At 40.6% G+C, this 22,595-nt stretch overlaps 4 protein-coding genes across 14 annotated transcripts in view; 3 read left to right on the top strand and 1 right to left on the bottom strand.

Annotated features, from left to right (window-relative positions):
* The window catches only part of atxn7l3b (ataxin 7 like 3b), a 6,122-nt gene extending 3,136 nt beyond the window's left edge, over window positions 1-2,986 (top strand). For all 3 annotated transcript variants that reach the window (XM_013916031.1, XM_013916032.1, XM_005753520.2), the window contains exons 6-9: window positions 40-140; window positions 243-265; window positions 396-441; window positions 2,479-2,986. In XM_013916031.1, coding sequence (XP_013771485.1) covers window positions 40-140; window positions 243-265; window positions 396-441; window positions 2,479-2,558 — 250 coding nt within the window. In that variant the 3' untranslated portion in view covers window positions 2,559-2,986. The remainder of the gene's footprint in view (window positions 1-39; window positions 141-242; window positions 266-395; window positions 442-2,478) is intronic.
* Window positions 2,987-5,585: 2,599 nt separating this feature from the next.
* smarcd2 (SWI/SNF related BAF chromatin remodeling complex subunit D2) lies at window positions 5,586-16,215 on the top strand. Its single transcript, XM_005753519.1, has 13 exons — window positions 5,586-6,178; window positions 8,532-8,731; window positions 10,930-10,972; window positions 11,057-11,179; window positions 11,778-11,897; window positions 12,582-12,677; window positions 13,102-13,203; window positions 13,302-13,463; window positions 13,685-13,782; window positions 13,998-14,133; window positions 14,236-14,358; window positions 14,908-15,009; window positions 15,214-16,215. Exons 1-13 carry the CDS (start codon window positions 6,026-6,028, stop codon window positions 15,265-15,267), a joined length of 1,512 nt encoding a protein of 503 aa, XP_005753576.1. The 5' UTR covers window positions 5,586-6,025; the 3' UTR covers window positions 15,268-16,215.
* Window positions 16,216-17,307: 1,092 nt separating this feature from the next.
* psmc5 (proteasome 26S subunit, ATPase 5) lies at window positions 17,308-21,877 on the top strand. 4 transcript variants are annotated; one of them, XM_005753516.2, is made up of 12 exons: window positions 17,308-17,396; window positions 19,248-19,319; window positions 19,411-19,480; window positions 19,571-19,668; window positions 19,755-19,811; window positions 19,965-20,195; window positions 20,421-20,547; window positions 20,641-20,831; window positions 21,174-21,272; window positions 21,350-21,460; window positions 21,545-21,631; window positions 21,709-21,877. In XM_005753516.2, the coding sequence occupies exons 1-12, from the start codon at window positions 17,373-17,375 to the stop codon at window positions 21,760-21,762; spliced, it is 1,221 nt and encodes a 406-aa protein (XP_005753573.1). In that variant the 5' UTR covers window positions 17,308-17,372; the 3' UTR covers window positions 21,763-21,877. The 4 variants fall into 4 exon arrangements, with proteins under 4 accessions (XP_005753573.1, XP_005753572.1, XP_005753575.1 ...); XM_005753515.2 differs by having other exon boundaries at window positions 19,245-19,319; XM_005753518.2 differs by lacking the exon at window positions 17,308-17,396 and adding an exon at window positions 17,419-17,627.
* LOC102202955 (MAGUK p55 subfamily member 3-like) overlaps window positions 21,878-22,595 on the bottom strand; it is a 26,374-nt gene continuing 25,656 nt past the window's right edge. For all 6 annotated transcript variants that reach the window (XM_013916034.1, XM_013916036.1, XM_005753511.1 and 3 more), the window contains one exon: window positions 21,878-22,556. In XM_013916034.1, the coding sequence (XP_013771488.1) occupies window positions 22,376-22,556 (181 nt within the window). In that variant the 3' untranslated portion in view covers window positions 21,878-22,375. The remainder of the gene's footprint in view (window positions 22,557-22,595) is intronic.

The following is a 22,595-nucleotide window of genomic DNA, read 5'->3' as shown; positions in this document are numbered from 1 at the left end:
GCGCGCGCGCGCAATACCTTGCTTGTTCCTCTTTTACAGAATAGTCACTGGTAACAACACCAACAACAAGTCAGAGAGTGACCAAGAGGATAATGATGACGTCAATGATAACGACTGGTCTTATGGGGCAGAAAAGAAAGGTGACGCTCTCGTAGTCTTGGGCTGCGCATGCGTGAAATTTAAATGTGACTAATATTTGTTAACTCTGAGTTAAATCTCTAAAACAAATCTTTCTTTTACAGCCAAGAAAAGGAAATCTGATAAGGTACTTTTTTTTTTTCATCAAACCTTATACTTTAACTAAACAGACATGTTGGGCATCGCTGCTTTAATAGCCCCAGCATTTGTCTGCATGTAAAAACTCAAAAATAAAATATTTTGTCTTTCCACCTCAGAATCCAAACTCACCAAGAAGATCCAAATCATTCAAGCATAAGAACAGTGAGTGAAAACAAGATTTTAACTTCCTGCTGTAGCTTGTCTGTATGTAATCAGATCTTAAAACAGTGCAGCTTTGCTATATGCTGTCATATGTATACTATTAGTTAAATTACCCACAGATCACTTTATAACAGTGGATACCAGAGTGAAGCATAGCAGAGTCAGCATATAGAATCATTTTCACATTACAGTGTATGAAACATGTTTTGTTCTGTCCTTATATTGGTCTGGCTGAAGGTATTATGTTTCCAGGTTACGCCTATCTGTCAGTACAGTCCATACTGTAGTGGTTTACACATTCGCCTAACAAATGAAAACTCCTCAGCCCGATCGCAGGAGGAGACACAAATCCCTTTGAGGTTGCATCAAAAAGAAAAAAGAAATCTGCCAAACCAAGCATGCAGAGCTGCCCGCTTGGCAACCCTTTAAAAATAAGGGAGCAGCCAAAAGTAGCTGTTGCTTCTACCAGTCTATCCCCATGTAAGTGATTTCAAGGGCAAAATTACACAAGAATTCCCTAATAATCTCTGTCTAATAGAATAAAGTGAAGTGGTGAATTTTATTGTCCCAAATGTCAACTACGTGGTAACGTCAGCTGATTTTATTAGCCACTATTAATGAGTGTAATTCAACAGGAAACTATGACCATATATTTGGTCGCATAATGAAGTGTTAAAGGTGTTTGGCTTCAGACTGTGGTGGCTATAAAGATATCCTGTTTTGCTTTCTCTATATCTGTCACATCCCTGACTTCATAAGATTTCTACCACACCAAAGTATGATGCGGTAGAACGTTTGGTTCTGTAGAATAAAGAAACTTCACAGTGTAGCAACATGAGGTTCTTATATAGCGCTTTTCTACTCTGAACATTCAAAGCTCTTTATACAACTTGTACATTTACCCAATCACACTCAAGCACTTTCTAAGTTGTTAATTGCTCCCTATCTAACATTCATACACATTCACACTCTGATGGACGTGTGATGCCATGTTTTATTAATGTTGGGTTAGTATCTTGCCCAAGGATATTTGGCATGCAGACTAGAGCAGACTGGGATCTAACCTTCCAGTTAGTAGCCGACCTGCTCTACCACCTGAGCTACAGCTACCCCCAGGCACCTACTGGTATAAACCAAGTGTACAACTAAAAAGAAATATTAAAAAAAAACTTAACAATTTCTGCTAGCTAGCATATTATAAAAATAATTCAAAATACACTCACTGGCCACTTTATTAAATACATCTTTCTTGTGCTGGGTTGGAATCCCATTTGTGCACAGAACTGCCCTCATGTTTCATGGCACAGGGTCAACGCAGTGCTGGAAACATTCCTCAGAGATTCTGGTCCACATTGATAATGGCCAAATTGTGCCAAGGAGATATTTCCCCACACTCTTACACTGCCACCAGAAGTCTGAACAGTTGAGACAAGGTAGAATGGATCAATGGTTTCTTGTTTTTGTTTTTTTTACGCATGTTGCAGCAAAAACTAAGCCTCACCATACCAGGCAATGTTTTTCCAACCTTCTATTGTCCAAATTTGGTCAGGAAATGTGTCTTAGGTTCCTGTTCTTAGCTAACAGGAAGGGCATCCGCTGTGGTCTTCTGCTTCGAGGCTAAACATGTGCGTTCAGAGATGCTCTTCTGTGTACCTTAACTGTATTGTGGTTATTACCATACTCCAGATGTCTGGCATCAATGAGGCACTTTCACCCATAGGACTGCTGCTCATTGGATATTTTGTGTTTTCTTTAAACCACACTTAAATCATCTTTTTTTCCTATTCTGAGGCTCAATTTTAATTTCAGCAGGCTGTCTTGAGCATCTCTACATATCTAAATGCACTGAGTTGTTGCCATGTGATTGGCTGGTTAGATATCTGCGTTAATGAGCAGTTGAACAGCTGTACTTAATAAATTGTCTGGTGCACATATAATTTAGAACCAGTAATAGTGTAGTGATTGAGACACTAAACACCAGTTGAAATCAATTATGTGTCTGGATTGAATAAATAAATGGCGCGTGTGTTCCTCTAGGCATGATGGGTCCCAGACGTCGCATGGACAACCAGGAGAGCCCGCGCATGCTGATGAAAGACGAGGCATTCTCTCAATAACACAAACACACATTCTCTCACCATCGTGTGTGCGGAGATGCACACAGAGACACGCTCACGGGACGACCAACAACACTTCACCTTTGGTTCTTTATGTTGTGAAATGAATGGACGTTGATGGTTAAAGGCAACGTTTGTGGTGTTTGCTGCTCTGCAGAAGCAGTTCAGAACTCCCAACCTTATACTTGACAAATTTATTTTTATTCAGAAAATCATTGTACCAACACTTGTTTTGTTTTTTTTTAATAATTTTATGTAGTTATCATTTTCGACTGATACTTGTCACCAAATATGATTTCACTGCACAGATGTAAACTGCAGTGTAATTCATTCAGAGACGGTGTACGCTTACAGTATTTTCTTTTCTTTTCATAAAATACAGAAATGATTACACAGTGGATGTCCTTATATTACCTCACATTTTACAATCTCATTCTTTGAAAAAAAACAAAAAAAACAATAATGTCAAAGACAATCCTTGCTAATGGTTTGTCTTATTTTCACCTTTCACTGTCTGAATTTCTCAAACAGAATTTAAAGACAAGCATCTCTGTCGTTCACCTGTGGAAACTTGTTTCACAATGTTCAGGACACGAACTCTTTAAGTGTAGAAGCAGGTATTTGGTGCAGAAAGCAGGTTTCTTCATTTTTCTTTTTTTTTTTCTTTTTTGGTGGGATAGAGTTGCTTGTTTTCTAGCATTGAAATATGTCTTTGTATCATGTGTTTACATTGTAAAGGGTTACATGTGTCCTTGGTGTGATGTGATAGTGTAAATATTCTAATAGTTGAATTGCTGCTATCATGGCTCAGTTTGTTTCATCTGTCTAGCAAAATAAATGATTTGTTATCTGTCCTGTGTTTTCACATTCATTTTAACAAAAGTATAAAATGTATAAAACGGCAACCAAGTACATGGAATTAATGTCTAACTGATCAACAGGGGGTGCTGTTGATCAGATGATGTACACATGCTTCTGTTGCTAGATGTGGGGCTAAATATTATCTTGGTTAGTGTGGTTGTAGGTCATATTCTCAGAAAACTGTCATGTTGTAAACACAGCCATGTTCATACAGTTCAAGCTTCTTATTCAGAGTTCATTGTGCCAAGGGGGAGCTGATAATGTTGTTTTGTGTAGCCTTCCTAAACTCTGCAGTACAGGCATTAATGTAGCCCATAGGTTAAAAGATTTTGATGAGCAATAGTTCTCAAGGCTTTCTGAAAGTCTTTCAAAGTTTTTCTTTAAATGTGGGCTGCTTTGTCACTCATATTCATATTCAGTCCTTGTACCTGACCGTCTTTGGGAGAATGTTTTTTTTCTCTTTAAATTCAAGCATAAAAGGGGGCATTTAACTCACGGGAGGAACCAGTTTTATGTCTGCATATACCAGATAACTTAGCACAGGACCAGTTTTAAAGTGGCACTTTTTTAGACACAAATAATACCAAAGATAACACAGTTTGAGTATGTTACAGCAACAAGCTGGTTTCTAAAGAGCTACTAGCTGAAGATTTGGCATAATTTGGTATTAGGTGCAAGAAAAACTGGGAAAAACTGGACAAATAGAGGGAGGGGGGGGGGGGGAGGGGCAAGCCTAAAACAAATATCTACAATAGATGAACAGTAAACAGAAAAAATCCAGAAAAACTGACAGAGGATCTATGTACTGTTTACTGAAGGCTCTTCAGAAGTAACCTCAGTGGAAGGTTGGCCATCAACAAGCCATTCTTAAGGAAGGGAAATGGAGAGAAATGGCTGAGGTATGCAAAACTTCACAAGAATTGGACAGTACAGAGAAGGTTAGGGGAGTGGTAGAACAGTGGGTATCTACAGTCATCTGTATAACATGGTGGAGGCTCTCTCGAGGTTTGGGGCTGTGTTTCAGCAAATGGTGTTGGGGATCTCTTTAAAATTACGGTAATGGAAAAGTACCATCATATTTAGATCCACCATGCAATGCAATCTGAGAAGTGTCTGACTGGCAGTGACATCATTTTTTAGCAGGAAGGTAATCCCAAACAAAGAAGAGCTTTGAATGTCCCTCAAGAAGACTGGAGGGACATATAGCTAAGAGAACTATTCCTGAAGAGCATTTAAGTTGCTTAAGAGAGTTCATGCTGTGCTGATGAATAAATGTAGTCATACCAAATCTTGGCTTTCAAGCTCGCTAGAACAGCCTCTGTTTTTCCCCCCTTTTCTTTTATCCTGCATTTCCCTATATGTCTCAGTAAATTGCCTACTCCCAGTATGAACCTTCCAGATCCCTCAGGTCATCTGGATCCAGCTTTTTATCAGTTCCCAGAGTCAGAACCAGACATGGAGAAGCTGCATTCAGCTTTTATGCTCCATATATCTGGAACAAACTCCCAGAAAGCCTCAGATCAGCTGAAACACTCAGTTTATTTAAATCCAGGTTGAAGACTCACCTGTTCTCAGCTGCATTTGAATAAAGCACCAAATTCGCAATGTTTTACTTTTAAGTGTAAATTTCAAAACGTACATTTTAACTACTGATTTTATCTACTGTTCCTTTGTTTTTTTCCCATTTTAAATCATGCTTTTTAGTTGTTTTTGTTTTTTAATGTCTCTGTAAAGCATTTTGAATCACCTTGCTGTTGAATTGTGCTATATAAATAAACTTGCCTTGCCTTACTCCGTCATTTCCCCCAGGAAAATATAAGGATGGGTGGCATAAGACTTCTAGATTCAGCACATTACTGTTTACCAAAAATTAGTGTTCAGGAGGCAGAGTATTACTCGAGGTTATAGTTTGGCACTACTGAGAAAAGTCTCGAGCTTCTGATCAAGAAACAAAATTACACTATTACAAAACCAAGCGCAAGTTTCTGTAAGTCACATTTGAAATCAAGCATTGAAAATAAAACATAATTGAAAATATATACTTTTACAAAATACAAAAGCAATAAAGACTTCGGACTAACATGTGTTTAAAGGTGTTCGAAAAGAAAAAAATCGAGATTATTGCGCGCTGAAATTTGGAACTTCATAATTTCCGATGTTTGTGAACGCAGCATGTAGTTGAAAGTACTTGGTTTTGCTTTAGAGTGCAGACAAGCTATCTGCTCAAGATACTCAGTTTGTTTTTAGTACGACGTTATCATGTTTTTCATTCGCCTCACGGTGTAATAGCTGTTAGTTATCGTTTATGTGGCGTCGTTCAGTCGTAAAGGCGCGAGTGGGAGATGACAAGCCCCCACTTGGTGTGTTCACAAAACGAGCAGTCACTAGGTAGAAGCAAATCCCGGAACTTGAAACGGTAGGAAGTGAGCTAACGTTAGCTAGCTTTTTGTTGACAGTGTGCTTGCTGTCAAACCAGAAACCGACCTAAGCAGAAGTACCCGGAGTTAGTTAGCTACCTACTTGGAGACTTCAGCCTGCCGCACTTTTATTTGGGCCGAATTTGGTTTGAAGTTCCCGTCACTTTTAACCACTTGTGGCTCTAGAAGATGGCATCGAGGGGAAGCTTCACGGGTCCTCCGATGAATCCGAGTATGAGCCCCATGAATGTTGGGCACGCCGCGGGCATGAGGATGCAAGGAATGCCCCAGCCTCCGGGGGGATATCCCAGAAGCATGAGCAGCGTTCCCCAATACCCCCAGGTTGGTTCTGCTTGATTTCTCCGTGTCGAATAAAGAAACTGAGTGAAAGGTGAGGGTGACGGTATTTGTCCGATCACCCCCATGTGTGTTTAAGCTTTTCGTTACTTTTTTTTTTTTAAAATTCGTGTTTAAATAAAAGTAGCTAATTGAAAAAGTCGCCAGAGAGACATGGAAATAAAAACAAACAAACATAAAGCTCACTATATATCACCGTGTGGACACTACTTCCGCCTTCGAAGTGGGTGTAATTATTTATTAATTACCGCAATAATTAAGTGTAACCTTTTTTTTTCTTTTATGGCATTTAAAGTGGTTCATAAAAGTAGTGGAGTTTTAATTCAAATTGATATCGTTTAGCGTTTTGTGCGCGTGTGAAAAAGAAAATCACGTGGTTGCCCGCTTCGCCTCCTGTCAGTTAGCGTGAAAGCAAAAGTTTATCAGCACCATCTGCCCAGAGGCAAGCCTGCATATATCGTGCCAGTATTGTCACCATCTGCAGCTTCCCCTGTAGTTAACAGACACGATCGCAGTTCCCCCGTTTTGACAGTTGGAGCCATTTGGGTTTAGACTTTGTTTTTATGTTTACAAACTGGACAAAGTGTGAGAATTCTCTGATACATTATTTACAGTACTGATGTGTTACATATAAAGACCTAATTAAAAAGAAAAAAAATCTAGTCAGTAACAGGTCTTAAAATAAGTACACCCTCAGATGTGTAACAAAATACGCCATATTACACTGTGTTATTATTTATATAAAAAAAAACTGAGCCGAAATGCAGAAGCAGTGTGTGAAAAACTAAGCACGCCTCAAGATTCAACCGCTTTTAGCAGCAACAGTGTGAAGTAATCCTTTTCTGTATGACTTTATCAGCCCTTCACATCAGGAGGAATTTTGGTGCACTCTTCTTTACAACATTGCTTCAGTTCATCGGCATTTGCAGGCATTTGTTTATGCTCAGCTCTCTTAAGATCCTGCCAAAGCATTTTACGCGTTGAGGACTTTGTGTGATTACACCACGTTGATTCTTGTCTTCTTCAGCTATTTTGTTGTAGATTTGTTTGTGTGCTTGTGATCATTGCACTCAAGCTTTAGCTGTCAAGTATATGGCCTTGCATTTGACTTCATCACCGTGCTTGACAGCTGGTATGAGGTGTTTGTGCTGTTATGCTGTGTTTAGTTCACAAAATGTAGTGCTGAGCATTATGTCCAAATATCCCCAGTTTGGTCTCACTTGTCCAAAGGACATTGCGCCAGAGGTTTTGTGGTTTGTTCAAATGTGAGAGCCTTTCTTCTGGAAGCCGTTCCAAACAAGCCGTACTTGTTTATTTTTTTCCTAATTGTGCTGCCATGAACTTTAACATTTAGCATGCTAACTGAGGCCCGAGAAGTAGCTCTTGCAAGGCTTGAACTTGGAGTGAATTTGCTGGGACGTTCACTCCTGGGAAGATTGGCAACTGTCTTGAATGCTTTCCATTTGTAGATAATTTGTAGACAGATGGATTCATATTGTTTGGAAATGACCTTATAAGGTTTTCCAGATTGATGGGCAGCAGTTGCTTCTCAAGGATTATCATTGATGTCTTTGTGTTAACACACCTGAATCCTCCAAACCAGCAAACTGTCAAAACCTCTGCTGTTACAGAAGTGTTCACACTTCCTGAAACTAATAAATTGATGAAATGCATTTGATTAGCAGCATCTGGCTGTTACTTTACTGCTTCTGCATTTCTATTTATTATTTTTGTTTAACAATAAATAAAACCACAGTGTAATATGTCATGTGTTGTATTTCATCTAAGGTTATATTTAGCAAATTATAAAGCTTACTAAGCACCTGATGTCTTTTCATTATATCCTGATATGTGAAACCTTAAAGTTGAAAGAGGTTGTGCTTTGTGTAGATGGAGATAAACACTGCAGTACCATAGCAGTCTTTATATGCAAAACTTCATAATTAAACCTCAGAGCTTAAAAACATAAATGCACTGTTTCTGCAGGTGGGGTTATGTTTTTGGCATGTTTTTAATGGGGATATTATGACTCATAACATTTGTGGTACAACCAAAAGCAAACAGTGTAAGTGACAGTACTGTATGTCACTGAGCATTCTTTTTACCCACCCGATCCAAAAAGCTAGAATTTGATATAAGTTGATCATACAATATGAAATTTATTTGCAAACAGCTTCACACATCATTGGTTTTCATTATTATTATAAAATAGGTACTTTTTTGTATCTCTTTAATAAATCAGATCCTTGATTTCCTTTAGTCCTAGATGAAATATTAAATTTTTTGTGTAGATATGGAGAAATTGTTCCGTGAAATCAGTTTCCCTCCTTTTCTCTAGCGCCCTGGGATGCCATCCAGCAGAGTGGGGGGCCCCATGGGGTCAATGGGGGGTCAGCTGCCTGGTCCCTCTTATGGTAGCAGTAGCATTCCCATGCGGGCAGGCATGGGACCCCCAAGCATGGACGCCTCTAGGAAACGGTTTCTTCATCACCAGCACCACCAACAGCAACAAGAGGCGCTGGGAGGCCTCAGACGAGGGTAAGAGAGGAGGCGGGACAAAATGTAGGGGATGGTACTGCCAGTGTTTGGACCTCACTGCCATCTAAAATAACTAGCTATTACTCCTTCATGACTTTTAAACAATTAAATATATTATTGATTATTCATTAAGTAAATGAAATCCAAAAATGTTTTCCTTTTTTCCTTTTATCATTAACTCTTTACCACTTGCAAGCTGCTAGTAGTGACCTGCTGAAACTCTTTTCAGAACTGCTGCTTATAGAGAAAATCACTGGGTTTGCTACACAAGTGATGGAGTGTTAGTGAGGGTGGTCTCTGCCTATGTAGCGACCCTTAGAAAAACCCAGAAACTGTTCTAATGGATGTCAAAGCACATCTTTATTGATAAATACTGAGGTTTGTGATTACGGGAGCTGGGGAGGTCATCAGATGTCGCCTTTATAGGGGAAAGAGTTAAATCACTTGTTCAAAGAATTAAAACTGTTACCAGGTATTTTTTTTCCAGTAACTTAGAAATGATATAAAATAGGTTCAGCTCTAAAGTTTTTGCCAAGCCTAATTTTAATATCAAGCAACAGCAACCATTTTTCTTTTTAGCACTTGACTGCTTGTCACATGTCCCCCTTTTTTATTGAGAAACTTTCGTGCTTATTTCCAGCTCCATATTGTTGGTCTTGTACTTTTCTAGAGTAGCTCTGGATGATTTACAGTTTAATCTTACTCATCTTATACTGTGCATACTGGCTCCATGGGTGTAGTGGTTTACACATTCCCCTTACAAGATTCCTGCTTCTAGATGGGGAGGAGATGCAAAAATGCACCCTCAGGGGTCACAAACTTGTGCATTCCTAGGTCCTGGCCCAACACTGGATAGATGTGAGGGCTGTGTCAGGAATGGCATCTGTGCCAAAGCAAACACGCAGATCCATCCACCCCTTAAAGAGCATCCAAAAAGTACCTCATCTTATACTTTGCTTTAGTCCTTCAGCTGGAAACTGAAAGGTCTGTATAAACACGTCTGTTTCTAACACCTCTCTCAAAGCCAACTTTCTGATAATTGGCTGCCCCTCGTAACAGAAGTGGCTCATAGCCAGAGCTGTGTGGCTGAGATGACTATAATAAAGGTATCTGCTCTTGCTGACATCATAGGGAGAAAAAAAGGTAAATACAGGTTTTCAAAAGCCAGGTTCAACCCCACTGCCAAGTCCAACATTAACATTCGTTTTAGGATTATTTGTGACTTAATGACTCCAGGAAAGAGTTCACTAGAATAAAGTAATTTTTGTGTGAAAATAAGAGTACTGATATGAATCTGAGTGTACAGGAAAACACGGTCACTATAGGGAGTTTTCCATTAATATTTTCTCTGACAAAATGGGTGGAGTCATCCAGCTATAAAAATGCGGTAAATCTTTTTTACTTTTTCCCCTTTTGTGGTTTATTTACATTGTCTCAACAGAACGTTTCATTCATGATTTGTTCTCCCGTCTGTTTGTAAAGTGGCTGTACTGTTAAAAGCACGGCTCAGATCACACAGACACGAGGATACCAGCGTCTCATGACTGGCCTTTGCTTTCAAAGCAGCAGACACAAGTGGGTATTTTTGACTTCAGACTGCTCCGTGACGCCACGCTCATAAATGCGGCCATCCATAATGCTTCGTCCACAATGATTCTGTTGTGTTTTTAAGGTTAATTTCATAAAAAAAAGTCAGTATCTTGGCATAATCTCAGTCTAGGAAGATTAGTGAGTCATGGTGCCACCATCCTAAATTCTCATTTAATCACATGGAAATTAAATTCAGTCATTGCCAAGGTGAAGTGTATAATTAAGGAAACGAAATCAATTTAATGAAGTCGGTAAGTAAAAACCTGAAGCACTCTTTCAGGGGACTTAATTAACATATTGCATTGGCCAAGATTATATTATCGCACTGTGAAGTCTTCCAATTACCGGTAATCGGGTTAAATGAAAGGGATCTTTTATTTGATCCTATATCATGTGTTGGTGTGTGGCCAGTTTCTGTGAAATTGGTTGACTGAAGTCATACTTATGAGGCCGAAAGCAAAATGATGACACACACACTGGAAAACAACAGCTCAGTTTGAGATATTCTTAGAAATCCGCTCCTTCACATCGTAGAGACTGTTAAAGCGGTCATTTAATGTCTTCTTTCCAAACTGAATAATTTTCCTTGTTTTTTCTCTATGATTCAGAGCAAAAAGGCGCAAGATGGCTGACAAGGTTCTGCCACAGAGGGTAGGAAAACCTCGACCCCCTTGAATCACACTGCTGTCCCAGTTGGCTGTATTTCCTCAATCTTCACCTGCTACTGTCTTCTAGATCCGAGATCTGGTCCCGGAGTCCCAGGCCTACATGGACCTCCTGGCCTTTGAGAGGAAGCTGGACCAGACCATCGCTCGAAAGCGTATGGAGATTCAGGAAGCCATCAAAAAGCCCATTATGGTATGTGTCCTTGATCCATTGTCATGCAGTTAAAAGTATACCTTGTGAAGATTATTTTTAGGCTTTGTCCACTGAAACAAATGAGAAGTCAGTAAAACATGATCTCAGCTGTAATCCGAGTTCCTGCGGAGCACAGTGTAAGCAGTTTCCACAGAACAGCAGGACAGTTGGTTCCCACACTGAAATCCGACCTTTGTGTTTCCTTGCTACAATTTTAACTGTTAGCGTTAACCTTAGTGGCAGAAACACTCGGTCTGCTGAGATGTGTCACAACAACAACAACTCTAGCAGCAGGAAAATCTGCATTAGCAGTAAATTAATCCAACTGTGACACGGCCACAGAGAAGAGCAAACGGTGTGACTGGTGTGAAGTTAAAACGGTCACAACTTTTTCCTGTGAATCCCTCGTTAGGTTGCAGTGTTTTCCGGTCTTAATAATGTGAACTTATACATAAGGATGGAGTTATTGTAAACACCCTTAATAGCCTGAAATGAAGCGTTTGTCTTTGTTGGAGAGTGAATTTGGCAAGTGAGCTTGAGAGGCTCAATTGTTGCCAGAATTCCTGATACATCTGCTTGTCCCTCTGAAATTACACAGCAAAAGCGCAAGCTCAGGATCTACATTTCCAACACGTACACTCCCAGCAAACCCGAGGGTGAGGAGGCGGAGAAGGTGTCCTCCTGGGAGCTGAGAGTCGAGGGCAAACTCCTGGAGGAAGTAAGTTTAAAAAAAAAACACATTCGAGTGTTCTCGCTATTGTCCCGGTGTGGTCTGACTGCAAGTATTTCAGTCTCTCTCATTGTGTTTCTTCAAACTTGAGTTGGCCAGTGTTCTTGGCTCAGACTACGCAGCCAGATGTGTGTTTACAGCTTTTCTCATTCCACCCCACAACTGCTGACACACACACACACACACACTCAGGATCTCATTTGAAATACGGAATTGAAACCACTGGCCGTTGCATACCATGAGCTGACTAGCCTCCCCTCCCGACATCAATTCTAGCTCGACTCATTGTGTCATCTGGGGCCACATGAAGGAGAAGGAGGTCTTTTTTTTCTTTTTTTTCTTTTTTTTTTGTCTGTTAAAATTTCTCCTCAGTCTCATGGGTTTAGGCATGTGGAGGAGTATTGCATGGAGCAACAGAAAAAGGGATGTGAGGGAAAGGAGTGAAGGGGTCGTGTTGAGCAAACAGACTCTGACAGGGCTGGGGAGCGGGCAGACAAGGGGGGGGGGTGAAGACAGCTTTTTCTAGTCTACAGTTTTGCGCTTCACCACCACCCCCAATGCGGTCAGAGCTAAACAATGCAGCTGCACACTGACACAGCACAATAAGAATACACTGCTTTCTTGCTGCTCCGTCCTTCTGACACTTTTGTTTCGTGCTTTCTGTCTTCCCAGGCTGGCAAGCAGAAGAGGAAGTTTTCATCTTTCTTCAAAAGCCTGGTGATTGAGCTTGATAAGGAGCTCTACGGGCCTGATAACCACTTAGTAGAGGTATGACATAAACCTTGGTTGCAGTTCCATTCAGAACATCGTAGGCACAATGACACCAGAAGTTCAGAGAGTGATAATAGTTCGCCAGCACCGACCTTGTTTAGCTGTGGTCAAGAAGCTGAGCTCAGATTGAAACACTAGAAGTTTGGAGCCAATCCTTCTTTCTTTTTTTTGACTGTAGGCGGGCTTATTGTGTCTGAACTCATCCCACACATAAACCAGATTCTCATTTCTTCTTTTTTTTTAAACTGAAAAATTGTGGTTAACAGTGGTGAAAGTGAGAATTTCCAGTCTTAGGGATCTGCCGATGGAACGGTTTATTTAACCTGGCACTGAGTCATTGTTGTTGCAAAGTAGTTTTGTAAATTTCATGTTAATAAAATCTGCTTATCTGCTTTAAAAAAATCACGTCTTCATCTTCCAGTGGCACAGAATGCCCACCACTCAGGAGACGGATGGTTTCCAGGTCAAAAGGCCAGGAGACGTGAATGTTAAATGCACCCTTCTGCTCATGCTCGACCACCAGGTGCCACTTACTTTCTCAACCGTCACTAAATTTTTTCCTGATGATATTTCTTTTTTTCCACCAACATTTGCTTTGTCCCGATGCTTTTCTTTGATCAGCCCCCTCAGTACAAACTGGATCCACGGTTGGCTCGCCTTCTGGGTGTACACACACAGACACGAGCCAGCATCATGCAAGCTCTCTGGCTTTACATCAAGAACAACAAGCTGCAGGACAGTCATGAGAAAGAGTACATCAACTGCAACCGCTATTTCAGACAGGTAATGGCAAATGGCTAGAAATGGCTCGTGGCGCTTTGATATTTTGGCACTGAAACATCATTTTGCATGTATTTAATTTCACAGCTAAATGATTTGGATTCAGGCAATTATGATTTTTGTGAGGTGTTGTTTTGTAGCCCTTTGCAGACCTCAAATAGGAAAAAAAGTTTTTCCCCTTATGTTGTCTAACTTGCTCTGTTCTTTAACTAAATCCTGTCCAGATCTTCGGCTGTCCACGCATGAGGTTCTCTGAGATTCCCATGAAACTGGCGGGCCTGCTGCAGCACCCTGACCCCATTATTATCAATCACGTCATTAGGTAGGGGAGCCTGGATCATGTTACCTCTTTCTGTCTGAAAAAAGAGCTACATCAGCCTCTCAGTGAATATTAGAAAGCCCTGTGTGTGAGGCTCATACTGAACGATAGTTTCCTTAGCTTTATGTTTTGGCCTGTTATTTCTTAGTGTGCTTATACAAGTGTGCTGTCAGCATCACTCCTTCTCTCCAAACTGTCATTGTGTCTCCCCCGAGCAGCGTGGATCCCAACGATCAGAAGAAGACCGCATGCTATGACATTGACGTGGAAGTGGACGACCCACTTAAGGGTCAAATGAACAGCTTCCTGTCTTCTACAACCAACCAGCAAGAAATCGCTGCCCTCGAGATGAAGGTAAGGCTTCATCTGCACTTCACCAGAGTCGTGGAGGGGGAAAGAAATTGCATACTCCATTTAATTCTGAAAATGTGCTGCTGGTGTTTGTATTCGCTACAGATTCATGAAACCATTGAGTACATTAACCAGCTGAAGACCGAAAGAGATTTCATGCTGAGCTTCAGCAATAATCCACAGGAGTTCATCAAGGATTGGCTGAAGTCTCAGTCCAGGGATCTGAAGGTAGACGCTATGCCCCAGCTTCTAAAATGGTCATACGTGCTTGTCTACACAACAGCAAAACATGTTATAGTTTAGTAACACGATATTTGTATCATCTTCACTCACTTTGAGCTTTTTTCATATTTGTACAGTTGCCTGCAAAGCTTTCCCTGTATTTAATTTAGAAAAGCTGCAGTTATTTTGTGAGCAGTGGTAGTATGTTTCCAGCTTTCATAGACAATTAACTGCTGGGCACACAAAGGCACCATTGGTTCACAGGACTGTGTCCAAACATAGCATTGGTATTCAGTTGAAAGAAAAACACCAGTTAGCTGTTTGTGCTGCATTCCTCATCTGGAGAGACGTTAGCACCTGGATTAAGATGTAGGCCTTTAGGAACCAGACTCAGTGAATCATTGATCCATCAGACTCTCAGTACTACTACAGTCACTTGGCAGTGCATGAATCAGTCTTTACAGTACCGTCTTAGCATGTGGGAATAGAAACCCCTTTTCTTTAATCATTCAATTTTGGTTCCCTGTGTTCAGTGATGCATTTCTGTTCTTTCAGTTGATGACAGATGTGACTGGAAACCCAGAAGAGGAGAGGAGGACCGAGTTCTACCATGAGCCCTGGGTGCCAGAGGCAGTGGGCAGATATGTTTACTCCAAAGTAAGTAGACAGTGAATAATACACTTTTTAGTGCTAACTAGTGTTAGCTTATACATGTCAAGATGTGGTAAGTCCAAACATTACACCAAAATAAAATTAGAAAGATAACTCAAAATTTCAAAACCAATGTTTGATGTCACAGCGTCCATTTTTTCTATACAGTTTGTGGTTTTGCCATTGAGTCTAACCTCTTCTTTTCTATAGGTGCAGCAGAGAAGGCAAGAGCTGGAGCAGGTGTTGGGTATCCGACTCACCTAAGTACAATTCTAAAGGAGGCACAGCCACCTTAGGTTTACTCATGAGTTGTTAATGTTCCACTCAGCTGAAACTGGAAAGAATTCTTTCACCTTGAAATGTTCAGAAAGCCATCGTCACTGACGCAAAGTTCGGGGACCAAAGTGATGCTTATATGACCTTTAATAATATCTTTGCCTTGTAGTATCTGATATATTGAGCCTGTTTAAATAACCTTTATCCTTTTTTATTTTTGTAATATGTTTTGTCTCTGGTACAAAATGCTGTTTAAGCACTGGTGCTGTTTGGGTGTTTTCACTGTCACTTTGAGTGCTGTTTTGAAAGAGGTATGTGTTTACCCTTACATTGAAAAGCCATAATTTTTAGATAAGAGTAATGCCTGATCTTCCTGGAGGCATGGTAGAAGTAAGCATTTCATTCCAGTGTGTATAATACGTTTAATGCTTTTGCAGCATTTTTGAAAGTTGAAATGAAACATTCTGATTTTGTGAATGTTTACATGCCGTTTTTATTTGTTAGTGGGGTGATTCGAGGGGAAGAGGAGCTGAGGCTCTTTAGATTGGACGGATCCATACCTTCAAAGAAAGTTAACTGCTATTAATAATTTGATAGGAATGTAACTGCAGTATGTCAGCTAAAAAAGGAAAAAAAAAGCGCCAAAATATTGTGTACAGTTTATAGTTTCATGAGTTAAAGCTTTGCTGTTTTGTTGACTTTTTGTACATCAGTCTTAAAGTTCTTGAAACATTCCTTTTTGACAGATATCATTGTGCCAAAATGTCTTTGGTGAAGAAGGCACATAAAATTTAAGATGAGGTAAAAACGTTGTGTACAAATGTTATTTTTGTACAGCTTCTCTTTGTTAAATGTTTGCATGTTGTGTATCAATCAAAAGCCTTTATCTTTTATACATTTGGAGTATTTTTTACAATAAATATACTTACAAATGTTCACGTACTGTGTATTCTTTAACAACATTCAGCCTGTTACAGAGGGGTAAGAATTTATATAGAATATTGTCCGTTGTAATAATGTCGTCTACCGCATACCCTCGATTGCATGCTTAGAGAGCTGCAGATATGCCGTGAGGTGCATGTTGGGGCTGGTTGCAAAGCTTAGGTGCCTCTGAGAGCAGCCGTTTCAACAGGTATGTCTGGTCTTACTCAAACAGCTTCTGTTTACCACTCCTCAAATAACAGCCAACCCTAAAACACCCTTCACTAACAGGGCTCTGTCTCGGCTTGTATTGTGACACTGGTTCAAAGAAAAGGCCAGACTAACGTTTAAAACTGAATTAGATTCTTTGATCGTTTTTGCATGTGTTTACTGACTTAATTATGCTTTGAATATGGTCTCTTATTTTCAATTTAATTACATTTTATTTATCTAGCACCAAATCACAACAAGGGCCAGCTGAAGGTGCTTTATATCGTAAGGTGGACCCAATATTAACAGACACAATTCCTTAGTATTCCAAGAATTTATATTGGTTACATAGAAATTATTTTTAAAGTTAAAGAGAATATTGGATTTTTTTTCTCCACCCACTACACCCTGCCTGCACTGTCTCTTTCACCTCTCCTATGCAGTTTGCTTTGGATGTTTGATCCCAGGCATTTAAATGCCTGTACCTTCACTACCTCACATCTTTACTGTCACACTAGCCTGCCCTTTATTCACAGACGTATTCTTCGCCTCGCTTCTACCATCTTCATTCCTTTCCTCCCCAGTCATCTACCTCCTCCCTGCTCTCACTATAGATTACACCGTCATCTGTGAACATGATAGTCCATGGATTCGCCTGAGTGAACTCATCTGTTAATCTTTCCATCACCACTGCAAACATTAAGGGTCTCAGAGCAGATTCCTGATGTAATCCCACCCCCACCTTGAACCCATCTGCCACTCCTACTGCGCACCTCACCACCGTCTCGCTGTCCTCACACGTCCTGGAATTATTTTTTTTAAAGGTGTAGTTTTTTAAAATGGACTGTAGGTGGCGGTGTCTGCATTTGTATATATTATACATCAAAGAAATACCACGAAGACGCTGTACCGGAAATAGCGCCTGGTCTGCAGTGGCTTTAACCGGATGTAGAAATTTCAAGATGGAGGTGGACGGAATTGATCATGTAGGTGTATTTTTTTTCCTGCCGCTTTGTTGCTTTTATGACTGTCATGCGAAGGAAACGTTTCTGTTTTGCTGTGGGTCTAATAGATTATTCAAAATCGGTTGTTTGAGGGAAGGATGCGGGACTTCAGTGTAAAAACGGAAACGTCACTTCATTGAAAGCAGCGATTGTGCCGGTTTGCTGTCTCATTGTAGCTAACCCAGCTAGCTTCTCACGATGACTGGCAGCGAGGTGCGGACAGTTTATTCTATTCTTAGCTTTTTTGACCACACAGGGGTGCTTATTTCAGCATATTATGAGAGATATATATCTGAGTTTATTATATGGGAAACGCCAAGCGTTACTTTATTAATATACGTGCACGTTTGTACGTAAGCTAACTGATGTTAGTTTGCTAATGAACTGTAATTGTTGGGAGAAAGTTAGCATCACACACTTTAACGCTTTTTGTTACATAGGTTGTTTTTTTGTTTGTTTTTTTAATTCCTTGCTAAAAGATATTTCCTGTGTTGGTGCTACAGGTTAGGCCTAATGGCTAATGTAAACAGTGGTCAATTTCAACCAGTTCAGTCCACCAATTTAATCAATGAAAATTGGACAAATGTGCATTTCTATTCTTCTTCTATAATATTAGATAATGGCAAGCTCGACATACACTATTTACTGATAAATGTTGTGTACTTTGCATTGTCCAACATAAGATCCTCTCATCGGGCATGTACTTTTCACATCATCACACTTTTCGGGACCACAAAAAGCTAATGTAGATGATTTATATGCTGCTGGGTTAATCTAAAATAATGTTCGCGGGAAAAATTTTACAGTTCTTCAGTATTTTTACAGCAGAAGTCTGTAGGCTGCTATATAATTGGTATCTTAATCTTTAATTTTAAATGTAGTGGCGTAAATGCTATAGTAGGAAAAAGAGACGTAGTTTACATCCTTCAGGAGATGTCTGCCTAACTAAAACTGTATGCATAGAGGCTGCTTCATATTGAGGGTATACAGAGTACACAGTGACGTCTCTGCATTGCGTTTTGGCTGGAGCCTATTCCAGCTGTCATAGGGCCAGTGGCAGGGTACATCATGGACAGGTCGCCAGTCTTTTGCAGGGCTAATTCATATATACAACTATTCGTGCTCACATTCATACCGTCACCAATTAATCTTACGCCACCTTGGACTGGATTCAAACCCAGAACCTTCCTGCTGTGATACAGCAGTGTTAACCACCATACCACACTTGATGGACGACTTTTAAGTTGCAAATGGGGACTAAAGGAAAAGCACTTCTCATCAGTGAGAATTCATTTGACCCAGTTTGCTGTTTTTTTGCTATCAAAATCATCATCACTAACACAAATTGGCAGGCAGCATAGCAATCAACTGGCTAACATACTTTCTTATCTTAAAACAAGAATGAAACAAAATTGATGGCTTATGAACGCAGTCATTGATTAATGCATATTTAACCTCCTAAGACCCGAACTCTTCCACAGCATGCATTTTTAATTTCTTTTTGATATTTGGGCTGATTGGGACCTGATGGATGTAAAAATAAAGAATTACCAGAATTTTTTTTTTTAACCTAATTTTTGTTTCTAAGAAAAATGAGAGCCACATATGAGGATATTCCTTTAAAATTTCAATAGAACAGTAGCAGTATTATGTCCTCGTAAGTGGATATCAGGCCCTTGTGGAGCAAAATTGACTATTTTGGTCTAAATAACCCAAAATGTGATGTCCACATATGTGGATGCCAGGTCCTAGGAGATTAAATATGCCATATTTAAATGTTCAAGAGCTCACTGTGAAGAAGTTGCACCATGTTGCAATGTGTTTCTTTAGCAGATGGAGATGGGGGAGAGTAAAGGTGGATCAGGTCTGCGGCAGTACTACTTATCTAAGATAGAAGAGTTGCAGGTGAGGAAATGAAAAATCATTTTTGTTTTTGTTGCTTTTTAACGCATGCTCGCCCATCATGCCTGACCTGCTTTTTTTTTTTTCTTCATAGTTGACTGTGAACGAGAAGAGTCAGAATCTCAGACGTCTGCAGGCACAGAGAAATGAGCTCAATGCCAAAGGTATGGTGCTTTATCTTCCTGCCACATTACTTGGAATTGTGTCATTCTGATGTACACAGTCAGACATTTCCTTTGTTACTTTGGTCTCAGTGCGTCTCCTTCGTGAGGAGCTGCAGCTACTACAGGAACAGGGATCCTACGTGGGAGAGGTGGTGAGGGTCATGGACAAAAAGAAAGTGCTAGTTAAGGTATGCTGTGTACATTCACCTTGCAGCATCCTTCTTTTTGAATCAGTCGTGGACAGTTTACATTTATGTCTGTTCATCATTTTCAGGTGCATCCAGAGGGAAAGTTTGTGGTGGATGTGGACAAAAACATTGACATCAATGATGTGAGTATTATAAAAGCTGAGTCCATTTGTAATATTTACTGTAAAGTATGATGGAGCTAAACGAGAAAAAAATGCATTTTACTCATTAAAATAAGTACTAGGAATCAGGAAACCTAAACTGTTCTGTTATTATTTCTGTCAAATTGCCACTAGGTGACTCCAAACTGTCGTGTAGCTCTGCGTAATGACAGCTACACCTTGCACAAGATCCTTCCTAACAAGGTGGACCCTCTGGTGTCCCTCATGATGGTGGAGAAGGTGCCGGACTCCACCTATGAAATGATCGGCGGCCTGGATAAGCAGATCAAGGAGATCAAAGAAGTGATTGAGCTGCCCGTCAAACACCCTGAGCTGTTCGAGGCTTTAGGCATTGCCCAGCCCAAGGTGGGTATTTGACAAGAGAGCCAATGGTACGAATTTCAGAAGTTTCTGTTAGGGTTTTATATTTATATCTTTGACACATTTTCTCATCTTGTTGCCTGCCCATCATTCACTTCAGTCCTAAAACATGAAAAGAGGGGGGAAAAAGATAATTTGATTAAATTGGTTAACTAAAGCTACACTTGTTGCATCTGTGTAGGTGGTTCAGATTTTCCTTTGTGCTTGCAGGGTGTGCTGCTCTATGGCCCCCCAGGTACAGGGAAGACCCTCCTTGCCAGAGCTGTGGCCCATCACACTGACTGCACCTTCATCAGGGTGTCTGGATCAGAGCTGGTCCAGAAATTTATCGGAGAGGGTGCGTGCCTTTTCTTTCCTGTACACTGGGATCGAATTGATCCCCATGTTTTTAATAACTGGTTTTGGTTGATCTCTCCCTGGCTTTCCGCAGGTGCCCGTATGGTGCGAGAACTCTTTGTCATGGCAAGAGAGCATGCTCCGTCCATCATCTTCATGGATGAGATCGACTCCATCGGCTCATCTCGGCTGGAGGGAGGCTCAGGCGGGGACAGTGAGGTGCAGAGGACGATGCTGGAGCTGCTCAATCAGCTGGATGGCTTCGAGGCAACCAAGAACATCAAGGTACTGCAGAGGATCACTGTGTAGTCTCATATCCTTACTATGAACACTGAGGTGTAGTGTTATGTGCACAGGACAGCCTCTTAATACATGCGTCACTGATGACATTTCGGCTTGCTGTATAGGTTCTTTATGCATAAATGACATTGTGGTACAACTGGTATTTATTTATATACCAGCATCACCTAAAGTTGCTGATGACTACAGAAGACCTTTATAATATTTTGAAACAAGTAATGCTGCATTTGTTAAATAAATGTTCATGAGTGCTAAACATGGGAGTTAAAGTATTAAATAACCCCAATTATTCAAATATACTTAATAGTATGTCGTCCATCTCTGCAGGTCATCATGGCCACTAACCGTATTGACATCTTGGACTCAGCTCTGCTCCGGCCAGGCAGGATTGACAGGAAGATCGAGTTTCCGCCTCCCAATGAAGAGGTAGTTAATCGTTTAGTGTGTTTACTCAAACATGCTGAGTTTTTTGTATCTAAGCACACTTAATTATGCGCCCACAGGCCCGTCTGGATATCCTGAAGATCCACTCCAGGAAGATGAATCTGACTCGCGGCATTAACCTGAGGAAGATTGCAGAGTTGATGCCCGGAGCTTCTGGTGCTGAGGTTAAGGTAAGAATTAACCTGCTAAATGGAAGCTGCGTTAAATGAGGAACTATATCATTAAATTTCCCCTACTGCATTTGTGTATTATAGGGCGTCTGCACAGAGGCAGGGATGTATGCTCTGAGAGAACGGAGAGTGCACGTCACTCAGGAGGACTTTGAGATGGCGGTGGCAAAGGTCAGTATAACCTAAAGCTAATTTTTGAATGCAGTGTTCACGTCTTGCACTATACTAACGCAGTTTTACTTTATCAGGTCATGCAGAAAGACAGTGAGAAGAACATGTCCATCAAGAAGCTTTGGAAGTAAAAGGCCTTGTGTATTCTTGCACACAATGCAACCACATATGTATATTTCCCTTTTGTTTATGGTTTATAATTGTTTCATGAGTGTGATCAGTCAGTAAAATAGTTTCCCCAATAAACAGAGTTGGTCTTGTTTTATTTCTCAAGCAAACGTAGACAAATTCAACCCACTTCACTAAACTCAAACTTTTGTCAAAGCAAAATCAGTCATATGGTCTTCAGATTTCTGCTTTACAGTTAACATATTCAATATGGCACTTCACATTACAGCTGCTGTTATAATAGGGGGCTTACATAGCTGACCACACTGAGTGCAGATGTTTTTGACAATAAGTTGCTGTAGGAACTTTGTCCTGCATGCTTGTACTACATACCTTTCTCATAAAGCCACTGCACTATCAGGATATACGGTATGTACACCAGCACTATCTGACTACTGTGGTCATTCTATGCTGACCACTCTGCAACAGGCCTGTTGGGTGTTCTTTTACAGTGACTCACATACTCATTTGTGGAATGGTTACACGGCAGTAAAACACTGGATCAGTCCAAATGCTCAGCACCTTCAGAGGCACGCCACAGTTCTGTCCTCTTTTTCTATTTGGAAGGTCAGCTGGCTAGCGCCTCACCCAGGACGCAGGCACCCACTGTGGCTCCATCTGTACTTTTTCCAATACAACCTGGAGCTCTGCTAAGGCACTAGCTGGATCTTCCTTTACCAACACGTAGTCGACCCAGTGGCCGTAGCATTCGTCCATTTGCTCTGCCGACTGCTTCATTTCCTGCAAGTCATCGTCCTGAGAGGAAGAGAGACAAGTGTTTAGCTGCTAATACACT

Source organism: Pundamilia nyererei, unplaced genomic scaffold, assembly GCF_000239375.1.
Source record: "Pundamilia nyererei isolate P.nyererei 1_Seehausen unplaced genomic scaffold, PunNye1.0 scaffold00435, whole genome shotgun sequence".
NCBI classification, from domain to species: domain Eukaryota; kingdom Metazoa; phylum Chordata; class Actinopteri; order Cichliformes; family Cichlidae; genus Pundamilia; species Pundamilia nyererei.
This window is presented reverse-complemented; position numbering and strand designations above follow the sequence as displayed.